This window comes from Ursus arctos, unplaced genomic scaffold, assembly GCF_023065955.2.
Source record: "Ursus arctos isolate Adak ecotype North America unplaced genomic scaffold, UrsArc2.0 scaffold_19, whole genome shotgun sequence".
Classification (NCBI taxonomy): domain Eukaryota; kingdom Metazoa; phylum Chordata; class Mammalia; order Carnivora; family Ursidae; genus Ursus; species Ursus arctos.
The window spans coordinates 41,220,129-41,242,940 of NW_026622863.1; the positions used below are offsets into that span (position 1 = coordinate 41,220,129).

At 52.4% G+C, this 22,812-nt stretch overlaps 1 protein-coding gene across 28 annotated transcripts; it reads right to left on the minus strand.

Annotated features, from left to right (window-relative positions):
- Positions 1-33: 33 nt before the first annotated feature.
- On the minus strand, positions 34-19,490 carry PRODH2 (proline dehydrogenase 2). Of its 28 annotated transcripts, none has more exons than XM_057314684.1 (25): positions 19,200-19,490; positions 18,927-19,123; positions 18,701-18,839; positions 18,531-18,617; positions 14,874-14,954; positions 14,641-14,796; positions 14,398-14,564; positions 10,586-10,696; positions 10,072-10,157; positions 6,564-6,746; positions 4,123-4,237; positions 3,561-3,726; positions 3,327-3,481; positions 3,185-3,245; positions 2,984-3,108; positions 2,560-2,848; positions 1,982-2,415; positions 1,745-1,902; positions 1,475-1,668; positions 1,318-1,390; positions 1,146-1,234; positions 885-1,058; positions 550-708; positions 327-376; positions 34-238 (listed from the first exon to the last, which is right to left on the minus strand). In XM_057314684.1, the coding sequence occupies exons 1-25, from the start codon at positions 19,374-19,376 to the stop codon at positions 142-144; spliced, it is 3,723 nt and encodes a 1,240-aa protein (XP_057170667.1). In that variant the 5' UTR covers positions 19,377-19,490; the 3' UTR covers positions 34-141. The 28 variants fall into 28 exon arrangements, with proteins under 28 accessions (XP_057170667.1, XP_057170668.1, XP_044234748.3 ...); XM_057314685.1 differs by having other exon boundaries at positions 1,982-2,317; positions 2,756-2,848; positions 19,200-19,474; XM_044378813.3 differs by lacking the exon at positions 1,146-1,234 and having other exon boundaries at positions 1,376-1,390; positions 19,200-19,475.
- Between the last annotated feature and the right edge of the window lie 3,322 nt (positions 19,491-22,812).

Here is a 22,812-nt window from a genome sequence, read left to right on the forward strand (position 1 = left end):
GATGGGGCCAGACTCAGGGAACAAAGAGGCAGAGACAGATGGATTACTTTATCACTTCATCATTTCAGCAAGTGCTGCATGGGAAGTCACTCCTGGGAGGCTCTGAGGGGCGGTGTCTGCAGATAGGCAGTCACTGGCCCTCTAAGAATCCGTGTCAGGAGCGGGGTCGAGGCTGGGCTTGTCTCCGAGTCGGCGTCCATCTCGCAGCTCTGCTAGGATCTCCTCCAGCAGGTCCATCCTGGGGAGCAGTGGGATGGGGTGGAGCCGGGGTCACTGCGGGGACGAGGAAAGGGCCCCAGGGGTCCCCAGCAGGGCCCAGTTCTCACTTCTGCAGGCTGGAGAAGCGACCTCCTCTGATCAGCTCAGGACTGGGCTCCTGCAGGGGAAAAAGGCTGGAGCTGCCCCCCAGTAGCCACGGAGCTCAGGATGGGCCTGGGAGGGTGAAACGGGCCAGGGGACAGGCTCAGGGTCCCCTGCTTCACCCGCCCTCGTGGCCTTCCCTGCCAGCAGCCTCCAGGGTGTGGGTCAGCAGGCAGGGGGTGGGCTCACAGGGCGGGGGTGGGGGTCCAGCAGGGCAGCCCTGTGTGTGTGCCACTGCAGCCCCTGCAGGGCTGGCATCTTGGCTGAGTTCCTCTCAAACTGCTCCACAGAACCCTGGGTCCCCAGAAGGGAGGCTGAGTCCTGAAGGCTAGAGTGCAGCACAGGGCCCTGGGGGAAGTTGGGTTGGTCAGTGGGCACAGGTCAGTGAGAGGACAGTTGGGGGGTTCCGGGGGGGGTCCCTGGTCAAAGGAGAGGCAGCCAGGGAAACGGGTTGGTGACAACTGGGGTGAGGGGTCACAGTTTAATGAATGGACAGTCGCGCAGGTCACTGGCGGGATCCATACTGTTGAGCTGGGCTCCAGGCAGCAGTGCGGGCTGATCCTGGCTGCAGGGCTAGAGCCTGGGTAGACGCTGAGGCCGGGACTCGGGCTGCTGCCGAGAGTCAAGCTGCTGCCTGAGTCCCAGGCTGTGGCCCTCTGGACTCTGCTGTGGCCTGTGACCTCTGGCGTCTTCAGGGCCTGCAGAGACAATGGCAGGAGCTGGCATGAGTGGCCCAAGTGCTCCGTAGCTCCCCTGGTCCTCCATATACCTGCTCTGGCTCCTACCTGGCATGGGGAAGGGCCTAGGGACATCAAAGGGGGCACAGGCCCGGGTGTAGTCTGGGCTCTGGGGGCCACCTCACAGTACAGTGTCTCTGGGGGGACAGACCAGCTGGTTGGAACATGGGGAGCAGAGCTGAGCTCAGCACCGGCTACCACCCCCTCCATGCCCTCTAACCTGGTAGGAAACCCTGAGACACAGGGCTTCGTGTGGTCCAGTGCCTCGGGGAACTCACCTCAGGAGCTGAGTCCTGTGGAAAGGAGGCTGCGTGTGTGACACGGGTCCTGCCTAAGGTTCCGTGGCTACCACCCACCTTGGCCAACCTGTCCCGTACCTGGGCCATGGCTTCCCGCAGCAGGTATTGAGTGTTCTGCAGGCTGCCCCAGCGGTCAGCGGGCCCTAGGCCCAGCCCAGCCTGAACCAGGGCCTGGTAGGGGGCCGGCACCAGGGGATCCAGGGTCGGGCTCTCACCTGCCTCCAATTTAGCCTTCACCTCTGGCCCCTTTCTCCCGGCCCAGGGCAGCTCTCCTGTGAGGAAGCATGATTGGGGGACCCAAACCAGAGGGCGGCCTCAGTGGGGCAGGGTGTAGGATCACTCACTGACCAGTGAACACCTCCTGGGCCAAGATGCAAAAGCTGTAGAGATCTGAGGTGGCAGCAGGCATGTCACCGCAGATGAGCTCAAGTGGCAGCCAGGGGTACAGTTCAGGAGGCGGGGGCAGCCCTGGGCCTGGGCCTCCCCGGGCGTAGTCCTGCTGTGACCTGTGGAGGCCGAGGGGCCTGGTGAGCCAGGGGCCACTGGACAGGGATACAGGGGCAGAAAGGTGAGGCGGGCACTCACCTGGGCTGCAGCCAGCGCTGGTGCAGCGGGCGCCCGTGCTCCAGGCTGCCCACTTTGGCCAGGCCTGGCCGTACCAGCTGCACGGCGTGAGAGCTGAGGCCGCCATGAGCGCGCCAGCGGGCCTGCAGGAACAGCAGGGCCTCCAGCACCTGCAGCAGCAGGTGGCCAGGCAGCAGGCCCGGCACAGTGCAGGGCCCTCCCGGACTCGGCCCGCGTGGGTGAAGCACCACATGCAGGGAGCCCAGCCACACGGGTTCGAAGAGAAGGCACAGCCCTGACAGGTCCGCTGATGGGCTCAGTGCCATCAGCAGCAGCAGGTTGGGGTGGTGCAGGGTGCTGGGCGGGAGGAGAGCAGGCCACTCACCAGGAGGCCCCGACCTGCATGGCGGGGGCTGCTCCTGGGCACAGATCAGCATGGGCCAGGGGTTGACGATCTGCACCAGCCGCCAGACAGAGGAGAAACTGAGACCTGGCTCGCAGGGCCAACACCCAGTTCATACCCCATCTGGGGTACCCCTCCCCATGCCCAGCCACCCCTCTGTGGCCTGTAATACACCGCACACAGCCCTGGGACCCACTTTACAGTGTGGGGGAAGGGTGGCTGCTCCAGCAGGAGGGCTCCTTGCCAGGTCCTGGCCCAGAGGTGAAGACTGTAACTGTGGCCACTGCCACACTCCCTGGCCTCCTGTTTGTGAGACACTTGAGTCCGGAGGGCAGGCCGGAGACTGGTCTGTGGGGCTGGGCCAGCCTGGGGCAAGGCCGGGGGTGGTGTACCTGCAGTGCTGAAGGTCAGCCAACAGCACATCTGGCTGAGTTCCAGGTGCCTTCAGCTGCCGAGCTGTCACAGGGTGGCCCCTCCACAGGAGGCTAGAGAATGGGGAGGGGGAAAGAGCCACAGGTCTGAAATGGGGGGTCTTCCTACGAGGGAAGGAGGAGAGCTGGACACCTCCCAGAACTCTGCTGGACAGCTAGGCAGGGGGTGTGGGAGGGGCTCTCTCTCACTTGGCCATGAGGGTGTGGGAGCTGCTCTCGTAGGTGCGGTCGGGCTCGCCCTGGGCTGGCAGCATCTCCTTGGGGTCCGCGAGGGGTATGCCTGTTACCAGCCCCAGTGGCCACAGGCTGCTCAGCTGGGGATGGGGAGCGGGACTATGAGGCACAAAGCGGACAGGGGTGTTCCCTGCTCCCCCAACCTCTACCACTTACCTGACCAAACCCCAAGGCTGGAATTTGGGGGGGTCTTCTGATGTGCTCCGGCCTCGGCGCCCTGGGGCAAAGGGAAGTCCAGGGGTGAGTCTAGGGCAGCTGGAGGTGGTGGGTGAGGGGGCTTCAGGATGTGGATAGTTACCTGTCCACACGCACCAGCCGCAGCAAGGACAGGGAGCCACACAGGCTGTGTCTAGAGCCGGCCTGCAACTGGCCCAGTGATGCACTGGCTGCCAACTCACCGTCATGCACTAGCGCTGATATGTGGGCTCGGCACAGCTCTAACAGCTCCAGCACCTGGATGGGGGACGTGTGCAGTGAAGCAGACGGGGGTGCCGGCTCTATATGCCCCCACCCCACCTGGGCCACTGCTCACCTCCCAGCTCTGCTTAGCACCACCCTGCTCTGCCCAGTCCCGAGGCGTGCGACCCTGCTGGTCATGCAGACGCAGGTCACCCCCCGCCTGTAGCAGGTGCAGCATCACCAGGCTGCGGCCCGAGAAGGCGCCTGCGTGCACAGGTGTGCTGCCATCAAGGCAGCGGCTGCAGCGGAACAATGAGGACAGAAATGGATTAGGAAAGGGGCAGAAAAGGGACAAGTGGTGGCAGGATGGAAGCACTGAGGGATGAGGGGAGTCACAGTGAACATGGGAGGTGGATACCGGGACAGGAGGGGTCACCTGGGGACACAGTGGGGCCTTTGAGAGGTGAGAGTCTCACTGTGAGCATGGGAGGTAGTGGCAGAATGGGAATAGTCCCTGGAGAACAAGGGGTTAGTCCAGAGAACAAGCGAGAGATCAGTGGGGATGGAAGGATCATCAGGATGGAAAGGTGTCATGAGGGAGTGGTCTCTGGGGAGGAAAGCCCTGACTCTCAGGCTCTCTGGGGCTCAGACCCAGACCCCTGGGAGTGTGGGGGCATGGTCATCGGTCCACTCACTGGTTGGGGTTGGCGCCAAAGGTCAGCAAGAGCTGCACGGCACAGCTGTGGCCCAGCAGCGCTGAGAGGAAGAGCCCCGTCTGCCCAGCAGAGTTCTCGCCATCCACCTGGACAACTATGGGGCAGCAACACTTAGGACTGTCCCTGCCCTTTACTCCAGAGGCAGAGGTCCTGGGGGCTGCTATGCAACAATACTTCTGCCAATTCCCAGTCCCCGCAGTCCCTCCTTGCCTGGGTCACCCTCAACTCCAGGTTCTATCTGTATGTTCTGGAACCCCCATCCTCCAACCATTGGGAACTCTGCTCAGAATCTGTCTCAACACAGCGCTCACCATTAGTAAGTCCCCAGAGTTGCAACAAGGGGTGATATCTACCTGCTATGCTGACACCCATCTGCCATCCCAGAAGTGTCAAAATCACACATAGGTGCCCGGGGGGCCAGGTGGAAGTGTATGTCTCAGGGACCTCGGCTGACAGGAGCCTCGTGCACTGTCCAGGGCAGGCAGCCTCCACCCAGCTCTAATTCAGTGTATATATACAGGTCCCATGTGGCCAGCAGCCAATTCTTCAAGAAAAGCAAACTCTTTGGATTTTATCAGGCAAAATCTCAAGTTTATTTTTGAATACTGCTTCTAAGAGCCGAATCCAAGTAGCAACCTCCTCTGCACTCCACTTATGCCAATCCCTTCCCCCCACCATCCTGACCAGATTCTCTTCCAACCCCTCCTCTCCATACCCATTATCCCGAATTCTTCCCCTAGGCCCTCGCCTATCTCCCTACTGAGGGCAAATGCATGCTGTCTTTGTCCTTGCAGTCCTATGTCCTAGGCAGATACGGCTAAAATCAATCACGCACTTGGCCCAACCCAGCTTGGTCTCTGTTACAAAATCCCTCCAAACATGGTCCTTTAGGAATATCTGAATATCACATTTACTGCATTCTATTTTACCCAGTAGCCCACTGTCTTTTGCAATGGCATCCTCACTGGTTTTCTGCATTTGTCTTGCCCTGCAGAAGGATGTTCTTAAAACACAAATCACTGCACGATATAGATAATCATTACAATGGTAATCATTTCATTTCATGTATAGACAATCTTGTACAAGTTGTTCCAAAACCAACCAACCAAACAAACAAAAAGACAGAAAAAGAGGGCAAGACTCCTTTTATGAAGATAGAATGACCTTAATTTCAAAGCCAGGTAAGTTTCCAGAACCAAAAATGAAATCATATTTCAATTCCATTTATGGAATGCTAACCCCCTCAACAGACTAAAAGGGATTATCCAATTGATTTATTCCCAGAAATCAGGGACGATACAACATAAGAAAATCAATCAATGTAGGAAAACATATTCATGGATTAAAGAACAAAAATCACATTTGGCTCAGCAGATACAGAAAAAGCACCTGATAAAATTCAAAATTTCCATAGGAAACGCTTAATGACAGAGAACAAACTGAGGGCTGATGGTGGGAGGTGGGTGGGGGGATGAGCTAAATGGGTGATGGGTATTAAGGAGGGCACTTGTTATGATGAGCACTGGGTGGTATATGTAAGTGATGAATCACTAAATTAATAAGTTTTTAAAAATGAAATTCAATACTTACTTATGTTTGGGGGGCAAATACCTCAAAAAACTAAGAATAGATGGGAACGTCCTCACTTTACAAAAATTACAAACCAAAACCCGAGAGCACCCACGATACTTGATGGAGAAATACAGAATAATCCCTTTACTATCAAGAACAAGGAAAGAGATGTCCATTGACAACAAGGTTTGGGGGTTCTGGCCAACACCTTACACGAAGAAAAAAAGAATTAGAGTTTAAAGGGCTGGGACCAAATTGTCACCATCTGTAGGTAACAAAAACTGTAGAATAAAAATTTACAATTATTAAGTTCAGAAAGTGGCCAGAAACACAATCGACTTAGAAAAATCAGTGAAAAATGGAAATTGTAAATTAGATGTTAATTTCCTGCCTACAACTCCAATGGCTTCCCATCACACACACAACAAAATATAACAGAATTCACCCACTACTTCAGAGGCCCTTTCCTGTTTGTAGCTGGTGCCTCTTAGCTTCAGCCCTCTCCGAGTCCCCCTCCTCCCCTGCTGCTACTTACAATTTGTTTTGACCTCAAGGCCTTTGCACTGGCTATTTCACCCTGGGGTTGGGGAGGGGGAGTTGCATGACCGGCTCTTGTAATTACAAAGCCACTCTTTTCGGTGTATCTACTTCATCCTCACCACTCTCTTAAATTCTCATGATAGATTTCATTCACAATGACCCAGAAGGTAATCCTTAAATCCTTAAATCCCCATCACAGAGGCTGGCACACAATAGTGCCTGGTACACAACTGGCCCACTGAAGTCCCACCTCCTACACGGCCTCTTGAGATGGCTCCCGCAGGCACCTGCAGGAGCCGAATCCTCACCTCTCCGCAGGAGCCGAGTGAGGCCCCAGCCTGGGCCCCCGGCCACAGCCAGGCGATGCAGTCGTCCCACCTGGCCTTCTGGATCCCTAACAGAGCCCAGCTCCACGGGGAAGCGAGAGCGCAGGGAGGGCATCTGTGGGCTCCGGCCTCGCTCAGCTCCTGGGCAGGGATCACCTAGGGGGTCTCATGAAGACAGAAGGGAAGATAGGACCTCTGGGAGCAAGAAAAACAGACCTGGCTGGGAGTCCTGGAGGGCCGCTTGAGAAAGGGATGGGTCTCAGGAGGAATCCGCTCTGCTGTTAGGTGTTTGAATGAGAAAAGAGGTGGGATCTGGGAGAGCTACAGACTGGCAGGTCTGGGGTCTAAGTGAGTCTGAGGCTAGGTATTCTGTCTGGCGGAGGGGGTGTAAGGGCTCCAGGGATAGGATCTGAGCTGAGGAAAGGAGACTAGGGGTTTAGGGAAAGGGTCTGGTGGAAAAGGGGCCTAGGAAGTGTTGGGGCCCGAGAGGGGATGATGTCTCCATGCTGTGCGAGGGGGTGGAAGGGAGGAGGGCAGTCAGGGCAGGGCCTGAGGCCCTGAGGCAGGCTCTGTGGGCTGGGACACGGACTGAGGTTCAGGGCAGCCTCTGGGTGTTGGGGTGGGGTCTGCGGGCTAGGGGAAGGGGATGAGGACGGAAGGGGTCTGAGGGCTGCGTCTATAGGCTGGGAACCGGATTCCTATAAGGGGTCGGATCTGCGGGCCACCAGGCCTGGGAAGGAAGGAGGAGTATAAGGGACGGGGGAGGTCTGGGGGGCGGGGTCTAGTCTGAGGGCCCACTGAGCTCCAGGAAGATTCTGGGGCTTAGGCCCCAGGGGACAGATCTTTGCACCTACCGTTAGACTCCTAGAGTGATCGCCACATGACTGCCACGTGACCGGGGCACGCTCGCTCCGGCGTCGGACTGAGCGGGAATCAGGGGCGCATGCGCATCAGTGCCTTGCACTTGCGCAGTGGGCCCCCCGCCGCCCCCGCCCCTACAACGCTGAGGTGATACGAGAAAAGGGAAAGCGATAACCACACCGGAGCTATCTGCATTGCGGTACACGTTACCCTCTCCTTACGCCTGCCCCAGGACTTGTTTCCCCCAGGTACTGGGCCCTTCCTGATCGCTGCCCTCGGCTGTCTTCTTCCCATGCTTCTCACCAACACCACAGGCTGTCTCCTCTTTCCCTAATCCCGGCCTCATTTCTTTGCCCCAAACCTGGAGCCCCATGGTGTCCTGGAGACCTCCCCCTTGGAAATCCCCTGGGGCCCTCCCATCCACTGGGTCCCGCACTGGCAGTATCTCCTCAAAACTGCATTTCCTCCCCGAGTCCCATCTCAGGGTCTCCCCGCTTCAAGCCAGAGCTGTGGACCTCGCCCTTCAATGTCTCCCTCCAAACCAGCCTCTCAGCCCGGGGGCCCATCCACTCAGCCTCCAGATTGTCCTGCCTCCTCCGTTCGCTATAGCCCTGCCATGCTCCAGCTGCCTGCAGGGATTTCTTACTCCAGCTTCCCTTGGGCTCCCAGCCTGTCTCCCCAGTCTGGTACAGTCACTATATGGTAGCCAGGGACTCTTACTAAAGTCAGGTCTGGCTGACCTGACTCTGTCCCTCCCTTGCTTGAAACCCTCCTGACTCCCCTGAGCCCTTGGGACAGATTCCAAGCCCTGAAATCTGGCATCAAAGATGGCATTATCTGGCCCGCCTACCTTCCATCCCTGTCTTCCCACTCCCCAGTCTATTTCACACTTTTCTGTCTGCGCACACGCCCTTGCCTTTGAATGCTCTACTCAGTATTCCCTTGGTTATCTTTATGAATTCTCTGGGAAGCCTCTTGATCACCAGGTGTCTCCTCTTGATCCACCAGGCTGTCACAGTCTGAAGATAAGTCTGTCTACCCCTACTGGACTGAGCCCTGTGAGGCAGGGCCTGCAGTTGTCTTTGTCATTGTTGTGTCCCCAGCATTGTTCAGCTCAGAGCATAGCTCAGAAGGAGCCTCAGTAAATGCTTATTAAATGAAAAAGTGGTTTGCCTCTTCCCTCTATCCCTCCCAGCCTCAGTGCCTGCTCTTCATCTGGGGATCCCCTGGAGTGAAGAAAGTTCACACAGGAGTCATTGACTGGCTGAGGAAAGCTGATTCCAGGCCCACTGCAGGATAGGCTGCCTCAGGGTTAGGGGGAGGCATCATTCGTGTTTGAATCAATGCCCTTGCTATGCTCTAGGGTCAGCTAGTGGTCTCCCTTGAGCTGCAGCCTAGCTTGGGCCTACTGAGGTCACAGATAGCCCTTCCCCAAGGAGGCAGCTTCAGTGCAGGGCAGCAGCCTGGGCAATGGCTCAGGGTCTTTATTAACCACATGACCACTGGGGATGCTAATGGGGTGCCCTCAGGCCCCGCCCCAACACTCTCTTCCAAAGTTCTTGGCTGAGCAGCTTCTGTTCCCTGCGGGCACCCTGCAGCACACTCCGGTTCTCCTGGGCCCTCCGGATCAGGTAGGGGATCACCTCCTCCAGGGAGCCATAAGGGATGGACTTATACACGGCATAGCCGGCCTGCCCTGTGGGGAGAGTGTTGGCAGGGTGTAAACTCATGTTTGGGGGGAGGCCCCATCTAGAACAGAGACTTCCGTCTCTGAGAACATGGCAGACTAGGTCAGTTGGAGAAAATTTCCCACTGAAAAAACTTAAAATCCTGCAGTAAACATTTAGAAAAATCTTCCCAAAGTTATTAAAATACTGCCAAAAGAGTAAGGAATTTAGTAATCCAAGCATTAAGAGAAAGTGAAAATCCAAAGAGGGAAGGACGTGAAGGAGGCACTTCCACCCTGAAGGCAAAATTTGATGACCTCACAGAGTTGAGGGGGTGCAGAAATCGAGGCCCAGAGCCTGACCAGGGTGAGTTGTAATGGAGCACTTCCTCAAATTAAGCTGCGCCCTCAGTGTCAAGAGTTAACCAGAAGTCAACCCTCCCACCTTTGCCCACTCACAGAGAATGGTGGCCTCGACCATAAGTGGAGCAGTGAAGAAAACAGAAACCCATCTCTGAGAGATCAAGGCCAGGGATTAGCCTCACATATTTGTAGCTCAAATTTGCACCCAGGAGATGCCTCAGGAAACCTCAAGCTCTGAATTTAGGGTAAACTGGTCCTGTACCCCTTAGCACCTGGCAGAAGAAAACATAAATCTTCTGGTCTCAGACCCCGGGGAGCAAGACAGGCAAGATAACACAGCACACAGGAAACAAGACACCATGATCAAGAACCAGCAACAGCGACAGACGGCAGGCTCAGAGACAGGCGTGCAAGGCCTTCAGATATCGGAACCACAGATCTATCTGGAAGAGTCTGGCGGCTGGCCCAGCTTTAGGCTCTGGAGGGGAGCCTGGGCAGGCACTGGTTGGGAGTGGGAGAAGGGATTTGGCTGGGAGGGGATGAAGCTGAGGGCTGGGTGGGTCATGGTGGTGGGATGGGGAGAATGGGCCATTCACATACCCAGTGCCAAGGAGACGTGGTCACACATCCCTAAAAGTTGTCCAAAACAGACGGGCCCATCCAGAGGAATGCCCAGCTCCCACATGCTACAGAAAAGGCCACATCATCAATCCAGACAGTGGCTGGATCCAGAGCTGAAAGTCAGCCATTATGCACCCACATGGCTGTTCCAGTTATTAAAATTTTGAAGTACTTCTAAACTCAATGATAAATAACCATTGCTCTCAGGCTCCTGGAAGCTCGCCAGTGAGTCCCAGCTCCTTCCCTAGGACCCTCAGACCTCCCTATGCCCCAGCATATAAGGAGCAATGTCTTGGTTAGCTGGGGCCTACAGGTTTTGTGGGGGTTAAATATTTTGAATAGCCTCCCCTGAATCCCTGTGGACCTACTGGCCCTTCACCATTTCTCCCTCTATTCCATGTCCGCCACCCTCTGCCCATCCCTGGCATGTGAGCAAGGGAGAGGAGTCGAGGGGTCCTCCTTGTGGGTACCCATTTCCCATCCCTCTATGTACCGCTTAGTTGCCTGGCGAACAGATTCCTCATTGTGGGAAGCCACCATGAGGTGGCACATGGGGCCACGGTGGGACACATGGGTCAGCATCAGCTCCAGGCAGTGGCTGTAACTGAAGGAAGACATTCTGTTCAGCTGATGGGACCTAGTGATTAAAGGTCAGCCCCCAGGGACTCAGGATTCCTGTCCTCGGGATGTGGGGTGCTTAAGGGCAAGTACTCTGGAGTCAGACAATACCCCCATTTCACCTGCAGCAGGTGCAAAGGATAGCCCTTCTCTGAGCCTGTTTCCTCTCTTGTAACAATTCAAATTCACCTAACAGCACTGTTGAGGGTGGAGTGAGATGAGGGTGTCATAAAGCCCCTGGCTCAATGGCCATCTCACAGCAAAGGGCCGCATCCCTGTGCACGAGATGACACTTACCCAAGGTCATTCACTGCAGCATTGGCCACGGAACACAAGGAGCAGTAATGCAACTGTCTGTCGGTGGGGACTGACTCAAATGAACGATGGCGCACAAAGGATAGTGCAGCGCCAGGCACTAAAGAAGGGTGAGGACACTGGGGCAGTGATACGGAAAGGTAAACTGACTGGCAAATGCTTTGCCAGCTTGCTGCCAGCCAAGTGCCACCCTAAGGACTTTGCGTACTACACTGGTTATTCTCCATTGCCCCCCAGATCTGTTCTCTGACCTTCCCTGCCCCCCAGGAAGCTGACTTTTATGTCCTGTATCACCCATGGAGGAATGGGCAAGAGCTCAGAAGATGGGAGGAGAGGGAGCTTGGGGTATTTCGCCCCTTAGCACCCGCCCTGGCCCACGCTGACAGTCCCGTGCGTGGTAACACCTTTAGGGTGGCCCCCACTTCCTCAGCTCTGGAACAGTGGTCATAACAGCTTCATGCTCTTAGGGGTTCCCCTAACCTTGCCCATAGTCTATAGAAAGAGTACATTTTACTACATTTCCTTTAGTTAAACCCCTTTGCTTGGAATTCTCTTTCCTCCAGTGTTCTGCCTGACCCACATACATTCACTCGAGTCAGCTCCATGTGGTAGATGTCCCGGTTATCCCCATTTTACAGAGGGGAAGACCGAAGCTTGTCCCCAGGTTACACAGCTGAAAGTGACTGGGCTGGGATTTGAACCTAGGCTGTCTGATGCTCCAGGGCCTGGGTTTATTATCATTAGACTATTCTGCCTTTAAAATATGCAATGGAGTGGAAAAGCAAGGAGCAGTGTGTAGGCATGATGCCTTTTGCACATACGCACACACAAATCTCTGTGTTTGTCTGTTTATGGATAAAGGAACTTAGGAAATGTGTAAGAAACTAACCAAAGTAAGTCACCTGGGGAGGGCAAGGAGACTCCAAAATGAGAGGGGGACTTGGGTGGAAGTGAGGTATGTCAACGTATTCATTTTCACATCATTTTGATTTTTTTTAGAGAGAGCAAGTAGGGGAGAGGAGCAGAGGAAGAGGGAGAGAGAGAATCCCAAGCAGGCTCCACACCCAGAGCAGAGCCCTACACAGAGCCCGATCTCATGACCCTGAGTTCATGACCTGAACCAAAATCAAGAGTCAGACGCTTAACCAACTAAGCTATCCAGGTATCACATATATCATTTTGATTTTCTTCTAAAGATTTATTTATTCATCTTTTAGAGAGAGAGAGAGCATGCACACAAGCAGGGGGAGGGGCAGAGGGAGAGGGAGAGAGAGAATCCCAAGCAGACTCTGCTCTGAGCACAGAACCCGACAAGGGCCACACTCTCATGACCCTGAGATCAGGACCTGAGCTGAAACCAAGAGTCAAATGCTCAACCGACTGAGCCACCCAGGCACCCCACATTTTGATTTTTAATCACATAAATTTATTATTTATTCAGAATGTGCAATGTATGAATGCAAAATGGTGCAGCAGCTTTGGAAAACCACCTGGCAATTCCTCAGAAAGTTAAACAGGGAATTACAGAACCCAGCGATTCCACTCGTAGAGAAGTGAGCTTTGAAGAGAATTGAAAATGTGTATTTACAGAGCAGTGTGCACACGAATGTTCGAGCAGCACTAGCCACAATAGTCCAAAGTGGAAACGATCCAAATGCCCATCAGTTGATGTGTGGCTAAACGCGATGTCGTGCATCCATACAGTGGAATATTATTTAGATGTAAGAGGGAATGAAGAACTGATTCATCTGACAACGTGGTTGAACCCTGGAAACATTATGCTAAGTGAAACAGGCCAGACACAAAAGGCCATACATCGTATGACTTCCTTGATATGGAATGTCCAGAAGAGGCAAAACCATGGGAACAGAAAATAGATTAGAGGCTGCCAGGGCCTGAGGGGGAGGCGTATGGGGAGTGACTGCCAGTGGACATGGGGTTTCTTCTGGGGGGGTGATAGAATGTTCTGGAATTAGTGGTGATGGCTGCACAACCTTGTGAATATACTAAAATGCACTGAATTGTACACTTTGAAATTGTGAATTTTATGGTATGTGAATTATATCTTAGTAAAAAATAATAATAATGGTGCCAGTGATTAAGCCTTTGGGGCACAAACGTACATAGGAGCCCTCATGGGCCTCGGATGCAAGTCTAGCTTCTGGCCATGGTGTGGCCCCTTGTCCTGTGAGCTTGGGTCAGTCCCTGTGGTTCTACAAACCTCTCCTGGATCCGATGTGAAATGGAGATAGATTTTGTAAGCTCTAGGAGGACAGGGCCTGGGGACTACCTTAGCTGGTACTGGGACCAGGGTCCAGCACAGGTCCTGATCTAAATCAGGTGATCAGAAAGTATATGGTAAAGGACCACTTTCGTTCTTCCCAGGGTCACGGGATGGCGGCCCAAGGAGTTCATCCAAAATTTGCTCCCAGCACAGGCTGATTTGAGGTGGGTAAGAATCCAGGTTCTAGAGTCAGTCTGCTGGGTTCAGAACTTGGCCCTGCCACTTGCTAGCTCCGTGACCTTGGGTAAGTGATTCTACCTCTCTGTGCTTGGGTTCCTTCCTCTGTGAAATGGGGGGAGGGGTGATGATAATAGTGCCTACTGCTTGGGGGTTATGTGTTCAACAGATCTGTACCGAACTGCTGCCGTGTAGCAGGCACAGTTCTGAGCACTGGGCGCTCAGCAATGAACAAATCAGAAACCCCTGCCCTCCTGGGCCCACGCTCTAGAGGGGAAGATAGACAGTGTGCAATCGAATACAAAAGTCTATAGAACCTCAGATGCTGGTAAGTGCTAAAGAGAAAAATAAATTGAGGGAGAGAGTAGGTGTGGGTGTTTTAGTTTTTGGTAGGGAGGGCAGGGAAGGTCCCCTGAGGAGGTACAAATAAGTGGAAACCTAAAGAGGTGAGGGATTGAGCCAAGCAGCTGTCTGGAGGGAGAACATTCTAAGCAGTGGGAACAAGACATGCAAAGGCCCTGGGGATCATCAAGGAAGCCAGTGTGGAGGAACAGAGTGGGGCAGAAGAGAAGTTGAGGTGACAATACCAGATCACGTGGGGCCTGGGGGCTGCTGTAAGGATTTGGGGGTTATTGAGGTGCAATGGGAGCAATGGAAGGGTTTTGAACTGAGGAGGGATGTGGTTTGACTTAGATATTGACAGGCTCCCCCTGGCTGCCTGTGCGGTAGGGGTTGTGGTGGTGGACAAAGGAGGGAGCAGGGAACCCAAACAGGAGGCGGGAAGTGACGATGCCCTGGACAAGGGAGAGGAAATGATATGTGAACATACGTAGGGTGCTCAACATCACGGGCAGCGCGCCGGGATGAAAGGTCAGATGTTTATTTCCAAGGCCTGTCTGGCCCAGTCCTACCTCCGACTGGTAGCCTCATAGTCCAGCTGAGTGGGGTCTTCTGTCCCGTGGTGCCGAGCCACCTCTCTCTCCTTGTCCAGATATGCCCCTCGTACCAACTTGACTCCGAAGGCCAGGCCAGCCCTGTCAGCGGCCTCCGCGGCCCGCCTCAGCCGCTCGTGTGTGTCCTGGTGGGGCACCCCGGCAGCTTCGGGTCAGGGCCCCAGGACCCCAGCCCGTGGTCTCCCAGAGTACACCACACACCTTCAGATAGGCCTGGTAAGTGTTCCACACCCAGGGCCCGCCTTCCCCGGGGCCGTTCCAGCGCATGGCCAGGGCATCCACCAGCAGAGAGAGAGCCGGGTTCAGGAAGGTGTACTCGGCATCCACCAGCAGCCTCACGTGCTGGGCCCGGGCATGCTGAGGGTGAGAGGGACCACGGTCAGGCCTCAGGGTGTCCAGCACACGTGGTGGAGGCCGGCCACGGCTGGTGTTACCTGGGCTACCCGGTGTAAGCGGCTCAGAGAGGCCTGGAGATGCTGGTTTTGCTGGGTGTTGAGACAGGAGACCTGGAGATCCTGGGGGAGCAGCAGGGAGGCGAGAATGGCTCAGGTGATTGGATCCTTCCAGGGCCTAGGTCTCCTCTCCCCCACCACCCAGAAGGGAGAAAAGTTTAGAAATTGTTAGAAATAGGAAACAGAGCTGTATCACATAGAACTATTTATTGAGGTGAATAAAGTGGTTAGGAGCCCAGGGTCTGGGTTTGAATCCTGACTCCACCACTCACTGTATGGCCTTGGACAAGTCATATAACCTCTCTGAGCCTCAATTTTTGTCTATTTTTTCAACAATTAGAGGATAATGGCATTTCCCTCATGGAGTTGCTGTGTTGAACTGTAAGACGTGCCTGGACCTAAGAATGGGGTGGGGCTAGCAAATGATAAGCACTCAATATATGTTATTGTCATTATAATAATAGGTAACTTCATATACTATCTTATTTATATAATCTTCACAATGATCGCGGTAGAGAATTATCCCAAACTACCAGTGAGGAGACTGAAGCTCGGTGAGTGAGAGACTAGGAATTCACACATAGAAAGTGTGTGGAAGAGTAGCCAGGTCTTAGTAGGTGCCACAGTTGTCACCTGGTATTATTAGGACCTCAATATCCTCATCTAAGGCATTGCTTTGCAACCTCATTGCAACCCACAAGTCTCCACCCGTCTGGCCCCACTGCTCTCATCTCCTCAGCTCTCCTGAGCTCACAGCCCTCTAGCCATGATGGCCTCCCTGCTAGTCTTTCAACATGCCTGGTACCTTTCTGCCTCAGGACCTTTGTTCTGGCGGTTCCTTCCACCTGGAACACTCTTCCCCTTGATGTCCACTTGCTTCACTCCTACCTCTCCTCCAGGTGTTTTTCTCAATGTCACCTTCTCAACAAGGTTTTCCCTGGTTCACATTTGCAACTCCTTCTCTGGGGCTTTCCCTTCTCCTTCCTCAGCCTTATTGGTCCCTACAATGCTTATTTATACTTGTTAGTTATTGGCTTTGGTTTTAGTAATTGAGTGTCTCTTGCCCCTCCCTGACTGGCAAATGAGTGCCTCAAGGACTGGGAGTTTGTCTTGGTCATCATTTCCTCCACCCCTGGGGGTGCACAGGGGAGATAATAATTGTCCCTAACTTACGTTCTTGCTATGGAGATTCCAAGGGTTAATGTGAGCAGCTGGTGACTCAAGGAGTCCAGCTGGGTTCAAAGAAATTGGGGATTTCGAGAAGGAGGAATAGGTGGGACTTAGTTCTACCAGACCCAGCAGAGTCCTGTGGAGACGCAGGTCTAGTTCTGCTAATGGAACACCCCAGGATCAGGCTGTGGCAACCCCCCCTCAGCTTAGTGGAGAAAACTCTCCAGAAGGAGGGAAGAGCCGGGGCACCTGCCCAGTTATCTTTTCCTCAGTCAGAATTGTCTCCCCCTGGCTGGGGGCAGAGTCTGGGGGCAGTTCTGTGGAGTTAGTAGCTGGTGAGACTCCCTACATATGATGGCCACCTCAAAGAGGGCGTACTTGGTGCCTGGTGCTATTTCGGGTACCTCACCAAATATTTAACTCACCCAATCTTCACCTTCTCCTGAGGTAGGGACTGAGACGGGGATGGGAGGGCTGTCTCTGAGATGGGGACAGGAAGGGGTGCAGGCTTGGGGACTTGGTAGGTGTGAGGGGTCTAGAGGATGTCCAGGGGCTCAGGAGAAAGGCTGCGGCTGGAGACAAACACGGGCCTCATGAGTACCCAGTGGCGAAACTGAGGCTGCAGGGTGGGTAAGGAGTGAGGAGGCAGGAGCCAGGAGCTAGGGTTGGGGAACCGCCATATTGAAGAGACAGACAGAAAAGAACCTAACAAGGATTAAGAATGAGGCAGAAGAGATGGAAAAGGAAAACCAGGGGTTTGTATTAGGGATGCCAAGGAAAGCATGTGACGCAAGGATGAGGAAGGCCCCTCTGCTCATTGTGAAGTCAGATGCCAGCCTGGCAGGGGCTTTAATCCTTAAAACCGCCCTAGGAAGAAGTTGCTCTCACTGTCCCCACGAGTAAACTAAAGCTCATAAAGAGACAAAACTCTGTTATACTCTAAAGCTGATCCTCTGAAACATGAAGTCCTGCGTCCATGTGTTCTGCGACACATTTTAAAAATGACAAATTAAAAAAATGTAAAAGGAACACCACCTCCCCCACAGCGTTGTTTGTGGTGGTGGAGGCCCGGAGGCCCCCCGACGGGTCCGTCCCTGGAGAGGTGCACTGTGCGGCCAGGAGCAGCGGCTAGAAGCAGTGGACTAGATGCACACTGAGACACTTGGACGGATCTTAAAATCAGAGTGCTCAGGGGAAAAACAGAAAACAGAAAGAGAGAGATAACCATGCTATCTGTATACATTTAAAATTCTATTCTCAGGCTGATGGGGAAGGGCAGGACAGAACTTTCTGCAGTGATGAAAATGTTCTGTACCTTGATAGGGACTTGAATTGCCCAGGTGTGTGTATTTGTGAAATACACAAATAGATATAATCAGTAGATACCTTTACAACCTGTATATACCATTGCATATGCATTTTACCTCAAAAGAAGTAAAATACTGTAAATAATTATCAGGCTCTAATTAGCGATATACATCCTGAAGCATTTGGAGGGTCCTGTGCTGATGTCTGCAACTTATTTTTAAATGCATTGAAAAATAAAATGGATTGATGGACAGATGGAGGAATGGATAGAGGGACAGATACGATTTCAAGCAAGTATAGTTAAATGTTAACCGTGTTCACTGTAAAATTCTCTTGACTTTTCCATATGTTTGAAAGTTTTCATAATAAAATCTTGGAAAAATATGTCCCCCAAACACTGTACTTGGCAAAACAAACTCACAATAACAAAGAAATAGACATTATACAGGATCGAGTGGGTGCCAATGGCAGGGAGGGTAGCAATAGTATATGTAAATAAAAAGAAGTGAATGGGGGCGCCTGGGTGGCACAGCGGTTAAGCGTCTGCCTTCAGCTCAGGGTGTGATTCCAGCGTTATGGGATCGAGCCCATCAGGCTCTTCCGCTATGAGCCTGCTTCTTCCTCTCCCACTCCCCCTGCTTGTGTTCCCTCTCTCGCTGGCTGTCTCTATCTCTGTCAAATAAATAAATAAAATCTTAAAAAAAAAAAAAGAAAGAAAATCTCAATCTAAAAAAAAAAAAAGAAAAAGAAGTGAATGAATGAGTGAATGAATGAATGACCAAACCAAAACCCCACTGGCCTAATCATAACTTCCAGTCAACATCGACATAGCTGAGTTGATTGACCAAATACTGATTACTTTCTTCTAGTTGGTAAAGAGCTACTGTCTCACTCCCTCCTCTGAGAGCTTCCAGCCCCAAGGCCCTCACCTAGGACCCCCAGATGACCCATATATTCCATCCATCCCAACCACACCCTAGGGCTATAGCCGCATTTATTCCGATTGTTCTAAGCCTGGGGAGTAGCAGTAGTTACATAGTTCGAACATCTTACTTGCCAGCAGGTGCTAGGCAGGTGCCTGCTACATCCAAGTACGGAGAACTTCTCCCCCCCTCAACGTCCCCACCAACTATCCATTCTCTCCCAGCCTGAGATCCTTACCCGCCCAGAGTCCATGGCTTCTGCCAGCCTCTCAGGGCTTAGCTCCAAGGAAGCCCCTGGTTTTCTGATCCATGAGGTTAGGTCCTTCTGGAATGGGGTGGTGGGTGGAGTGGTGAGGGGGACCTGGTAGGCAGCCATACCCTCCCTCCCCCACCTTGCCAGTCCCTTACACAGAGCCGAGTACTGGTCAGCGCCGTCACCTTCAGCTGCATAAGGATGTTCCCAGTTGGGCCAGGGGTCTCCAGGATGCCCCGTGACAGGTCCACACACCGAAGCATAGCACTGAAGTTTCCCTCATACCAGGCCTCACTGCCCAGCCAGCAGGCATTAGCTTCCGGAGCCCACCAATCCCCTTCCGGCCAACCTCCCAGCCTCCCGGGGCCTGGCCCTACTCACCCAGTCTTGACAGCTGAGTCTGGCTCCTCTTCAGTGGGTACGGCCAGCAGGGGCCGAAGGCCTAGGGTCTGGAGCTGTTGGACACAGCCCTTCACTTCCTCTGCTGTCTCACCAGCCACAAACTGCCCGTAGATAGATGCTCGGAGAAGTGCGCCCGAGAGCCGGGAGCCCAGGAGTCGCCGAGACCAGGCCTGGAGCTGCAGTGACAGAGAGCAAGGGCTCAGAGCCCAGCCCTGGGAGTGCCCAAGGCCAGTCCCCAGGGTCCCCACTCACCGCCAGGCCATGTGTGACCAGGGGGGGCCAGGCACACAGCCGCAGCACCAACAAAGCTCGTGTCAGTTCTCCTGTGCCTTTGAGGTGAAAAGCCCCACCATCAAAGCTCAGGGGCTGCCAGCCCCCAGCAGAGGGTCCAGCTTGGGAACAGAGCACATGACAGGTCCGAAGCATCATGAACCCCTAGCTGCTTCTAGAGCAAGTGAAGGGGCTTTGGAGGCAGGAGGTCTACCAAGTGCCCCTTGCCCGGCCAGGGGCAGAGTGACTGATTAACCAGGCAGTAGCCAGGGCAAGGCGAATCTTTTAGGGTCATAGACTCCTTGGGGGGCAGTTAATTATTAACTGATGGGGACAGAGTTCAAAATAACGGGGACAGGGATGGAAACCCCCAATCATAGCCCCCAACAACCCTCAGCAGAACACTCACGATTGTGAGACGCCCACCGTGTGCCAGTGGGTGTTAAGGGAAAGCATGGGCTCTGAACAAGGATCTCCAGGTTCAAGGCAATTCGATTTTGTGATCTTGGGAAAGTTACTTAACCTCGCTTGTTGCAATTACTACATCTTCAAACAGGAAAGACGGCAGTGTTACTGAATCAATTTGAAAACGTACGTAACCTGTAACCCAGCTGTTCCAGGCTGAGCATACATCTTAGAGAATTGGAACGTGGCCGTCGGGAAACATGTAGAGGGAGGAACATTCACAGCCGCATTGTTTGTAACGGCCACAAGCCGCCCAAATCTCCATCAACCAGAGAATGGGTAGAGATGCACTGTGGGCTACAAAGGCAAACTATATGGAATATTATACAGCAATGAAAAAGGAACAGACTCCTGATGCGTCCAACTCCATGGTTAAATCTCACATGCATAGCGGTGAGTGAAAGAAGCCAGATGCCAAAGAGGACACACTGCATCATTCTGTTCAATACACTTGAAAGCAGGGAAAATGAAACACTAGTGTTAGGAATATGTACATGGGTAGCTGAACCATTCAGGAAAGACAAAAAAGGAAATGATTATCTCAAAAGTCAGAGATATTGTTACCTCGGGCGATGGGAGGAGCTGTAACTGGGTAGGGACTTCTGGGGGCTTCCCTGTCCTTTTTTCTTAACCTGATGATTCACAGTTGTTCATATTCTAAGTATTTTTGAAAATATTTTATTTATTTATTTATTTATTTATTTATTTATTTATTTATTTAAGAGAGAGGGAGAGCACAAGTGGGTGGAGGGGCAGGGGGAGAAGCAGACTCCCTGCTGAGGGGGGAGCCCCATGTGGGGCTCGATCCCAGGACCCTAAGATCCTGACCTGAGCAGAAGGCAAACACTCAACCGACTGAGTCACCCAGGCAGCCCCCTAAGTACTTTTTTTTCATGTCATACACCTACATTTTATACTCCTGAATGTACCATACATTTCACAATAAAATAAAAAGGAAACATGAATCAGAGTGCCAGTCTCTTGGGGCTGTTGTGAGGAGCCGGTGCGTTCATGTGCTCACGCAGCCTGGTCCTCAGACGTGCTCAGTAAGTACAGCCTATGATCGTTAGGTGCTGGGTGTGCACGATCTCCCTGGTGCCCGTGCCCCCAGTGAGGTGCACACTGTTCACCACTCCTGTGTTTGGGGATCCCCAAAACCACCTCAGGTTCAGTGACTCGCTAGAAGGATCCACAGAACTCAGAAAAGCTGTTTTACTCACTGTCAGGGTTTATTCCAAGGATACAGATTAAAAATAGCAAAGGGAAGAGGCACAGGGGATCCAGGTGGCCCCAGGCACAAACTTCTAGTCATTCTCTCCCAGGGCCATGGAGCACACAGTGCTCAGTGCTCCCAGCCCCAGTGCGTGACGACACGCCCGGGGAATGGCAGCCAGGGGCCCTCACGTGAGCCTTGGTGTCCAGGCTTTCTGCTGGGGGGTCAGTCACACAGTCACCGCTGTGCTCACATATGATTGACGTTAGTCTCTAGGTCCTCCAGAGGTCAAGCTGACACTGCATGTCCTCAGGTGAACAAAACACTCTTACCAAGCAGGATATTCCAAGAGGTTACCTCCCAGGAGCCAGGCAAAATTAATCTTTGACCGCATAACCCCTAATTCACAGGTGTTAAAAGCAGAGGCTCAGAGAGGTAGAGCTACCTACCTGAAATCACACAGCCAGTGGGTGGCCAAGTATGGGTTTAATGACCTCATCCGCTAGACCCCAGGCTCAAGATTTTAGCCATGCAGCCTCTTTTTGCAGTCTTTTATCAGTACCTAGTTCACAGAACACGTGCGTAGAGTCAGACTATAAATCCGGTAAAGCTTGAACTAAGTCTTTAAACAGTTTTGTTTTAATTCCATGCACAGTTCATATTTAAAAAAGTAAAATACTACGAAAGGAGGCAGAGTGAAAGATTAGTCTTTCTCCCACTCCTGAATTTCAGCCCCTCAATTTCCTCCCTGTAAGGCAATGGGCTATCCTTGCAAAGACAGAATACACACTTATGAGAAATGAGAAAATACTTTTCATTCCTTTGCACATTGATTTTTTTTTTACTTGACAATGTATTTTGAAAGATCATTCCCATCTCAGCACATATAGCTTCGTCTCAAATTTGAGACGTTCTATGTTGTCTCTTCCTTTAGTCTTTAATAGAATCTACCAGTAAAGTCATTCAGGCCAGTTGTCTTTGTGGGAAGTTTGTATTTTTTTTTAAGATTTTATTTATTTATTTTGTGGGAAGTTTTTAAATAATGAATTCAATTTCTTTAATAAATATAGGGCTCTTCATATTTTCTATTTCACAAGCTTTCATTCCTTGTGTTTTTCAAGGAATCGTCACTTCATCTAAATTGTCAAATCTAACTATGGAATCTGTAGAGATAACCTCTCTTTCACTCTTGATATTGGTCATTTCTGTTCTCTTTTTCTCTCCATCAGTCTAGCTAGGGATTTTATCAATCTTGTTGATCTTTTCAAACAACTAGCTTGGGCTTTGTTAATTTTCTCTATGGTTTGCTGATCTGTCTCATTTTTAACGTTTGCAGATTGTACTGTTGTATGGACTCTCCTCATTGATGATTTCATTTTTCTCTGACACTTAGCATAAAAATTGGCAAACACAGTTTAAAGAATGACCACAGACCACTTATACACCCTCTACCTAGATCCAGCAACCTTGCCACCTTTGCTTTTTCTCTCCTCTTTCCCTCTTAATATAAACATGTGCCCCATATCATTTGAAAGTAAGTTACAGGGGCGCGTGGGTGGCTCAGTCCGTTAAGTGTCTGCCTTCAGCTCAGGTCATGATCCCAGGGTCCTGGAATCGAGCTCAGCTGGAAGCCTGCTTCTCCCTCTCCCTCTGCCTGCCGCTTCCCTTGCTTGGGCTCTCTCTCTCTCTGTCAAATAAATAAATGAAATATTAGAAAAGAAAAAAAAAGAAAAAGGAAGTTATAAACCCTGTGGCATCTCAGCATGTATGTCTTAAGAATAAGAACGGGGCACCTGGGTGGCACAGTCGGCTGAATGTCTGGCGCTTGATTTCAGCTCAGGTTGTGATCTCAGGGTCTCGAGGTGAGCCCCACTTCAGGCTCCTTGCTCAGCAGGGAGTCTGCTTGAGATTGTCTCC

Coding starts and splice junctions, on each gene's coding strand:
- PRODH2 (XM_057314684.1), bottom strand. CDS start 19,376: ATGATGCTTCGGACCTGTCATGTGCTCTGTTCCCAAGCTGGACCCTCT. Junction 10,158..10,585: donor GTTCGCCAGGCAACTAAGCG/GTACATAGAGGG, acceptor CCTTTTCTGTAG/CATGTGGGAGCTGGGCATTC. Junction 2,849..2,983: donor TCCCACACCCTCATGGCCAA/GTGAGAGAGAGC, acceptor CCCATTCTCTAG/CCTCCTGTGGAGGGGCCACC.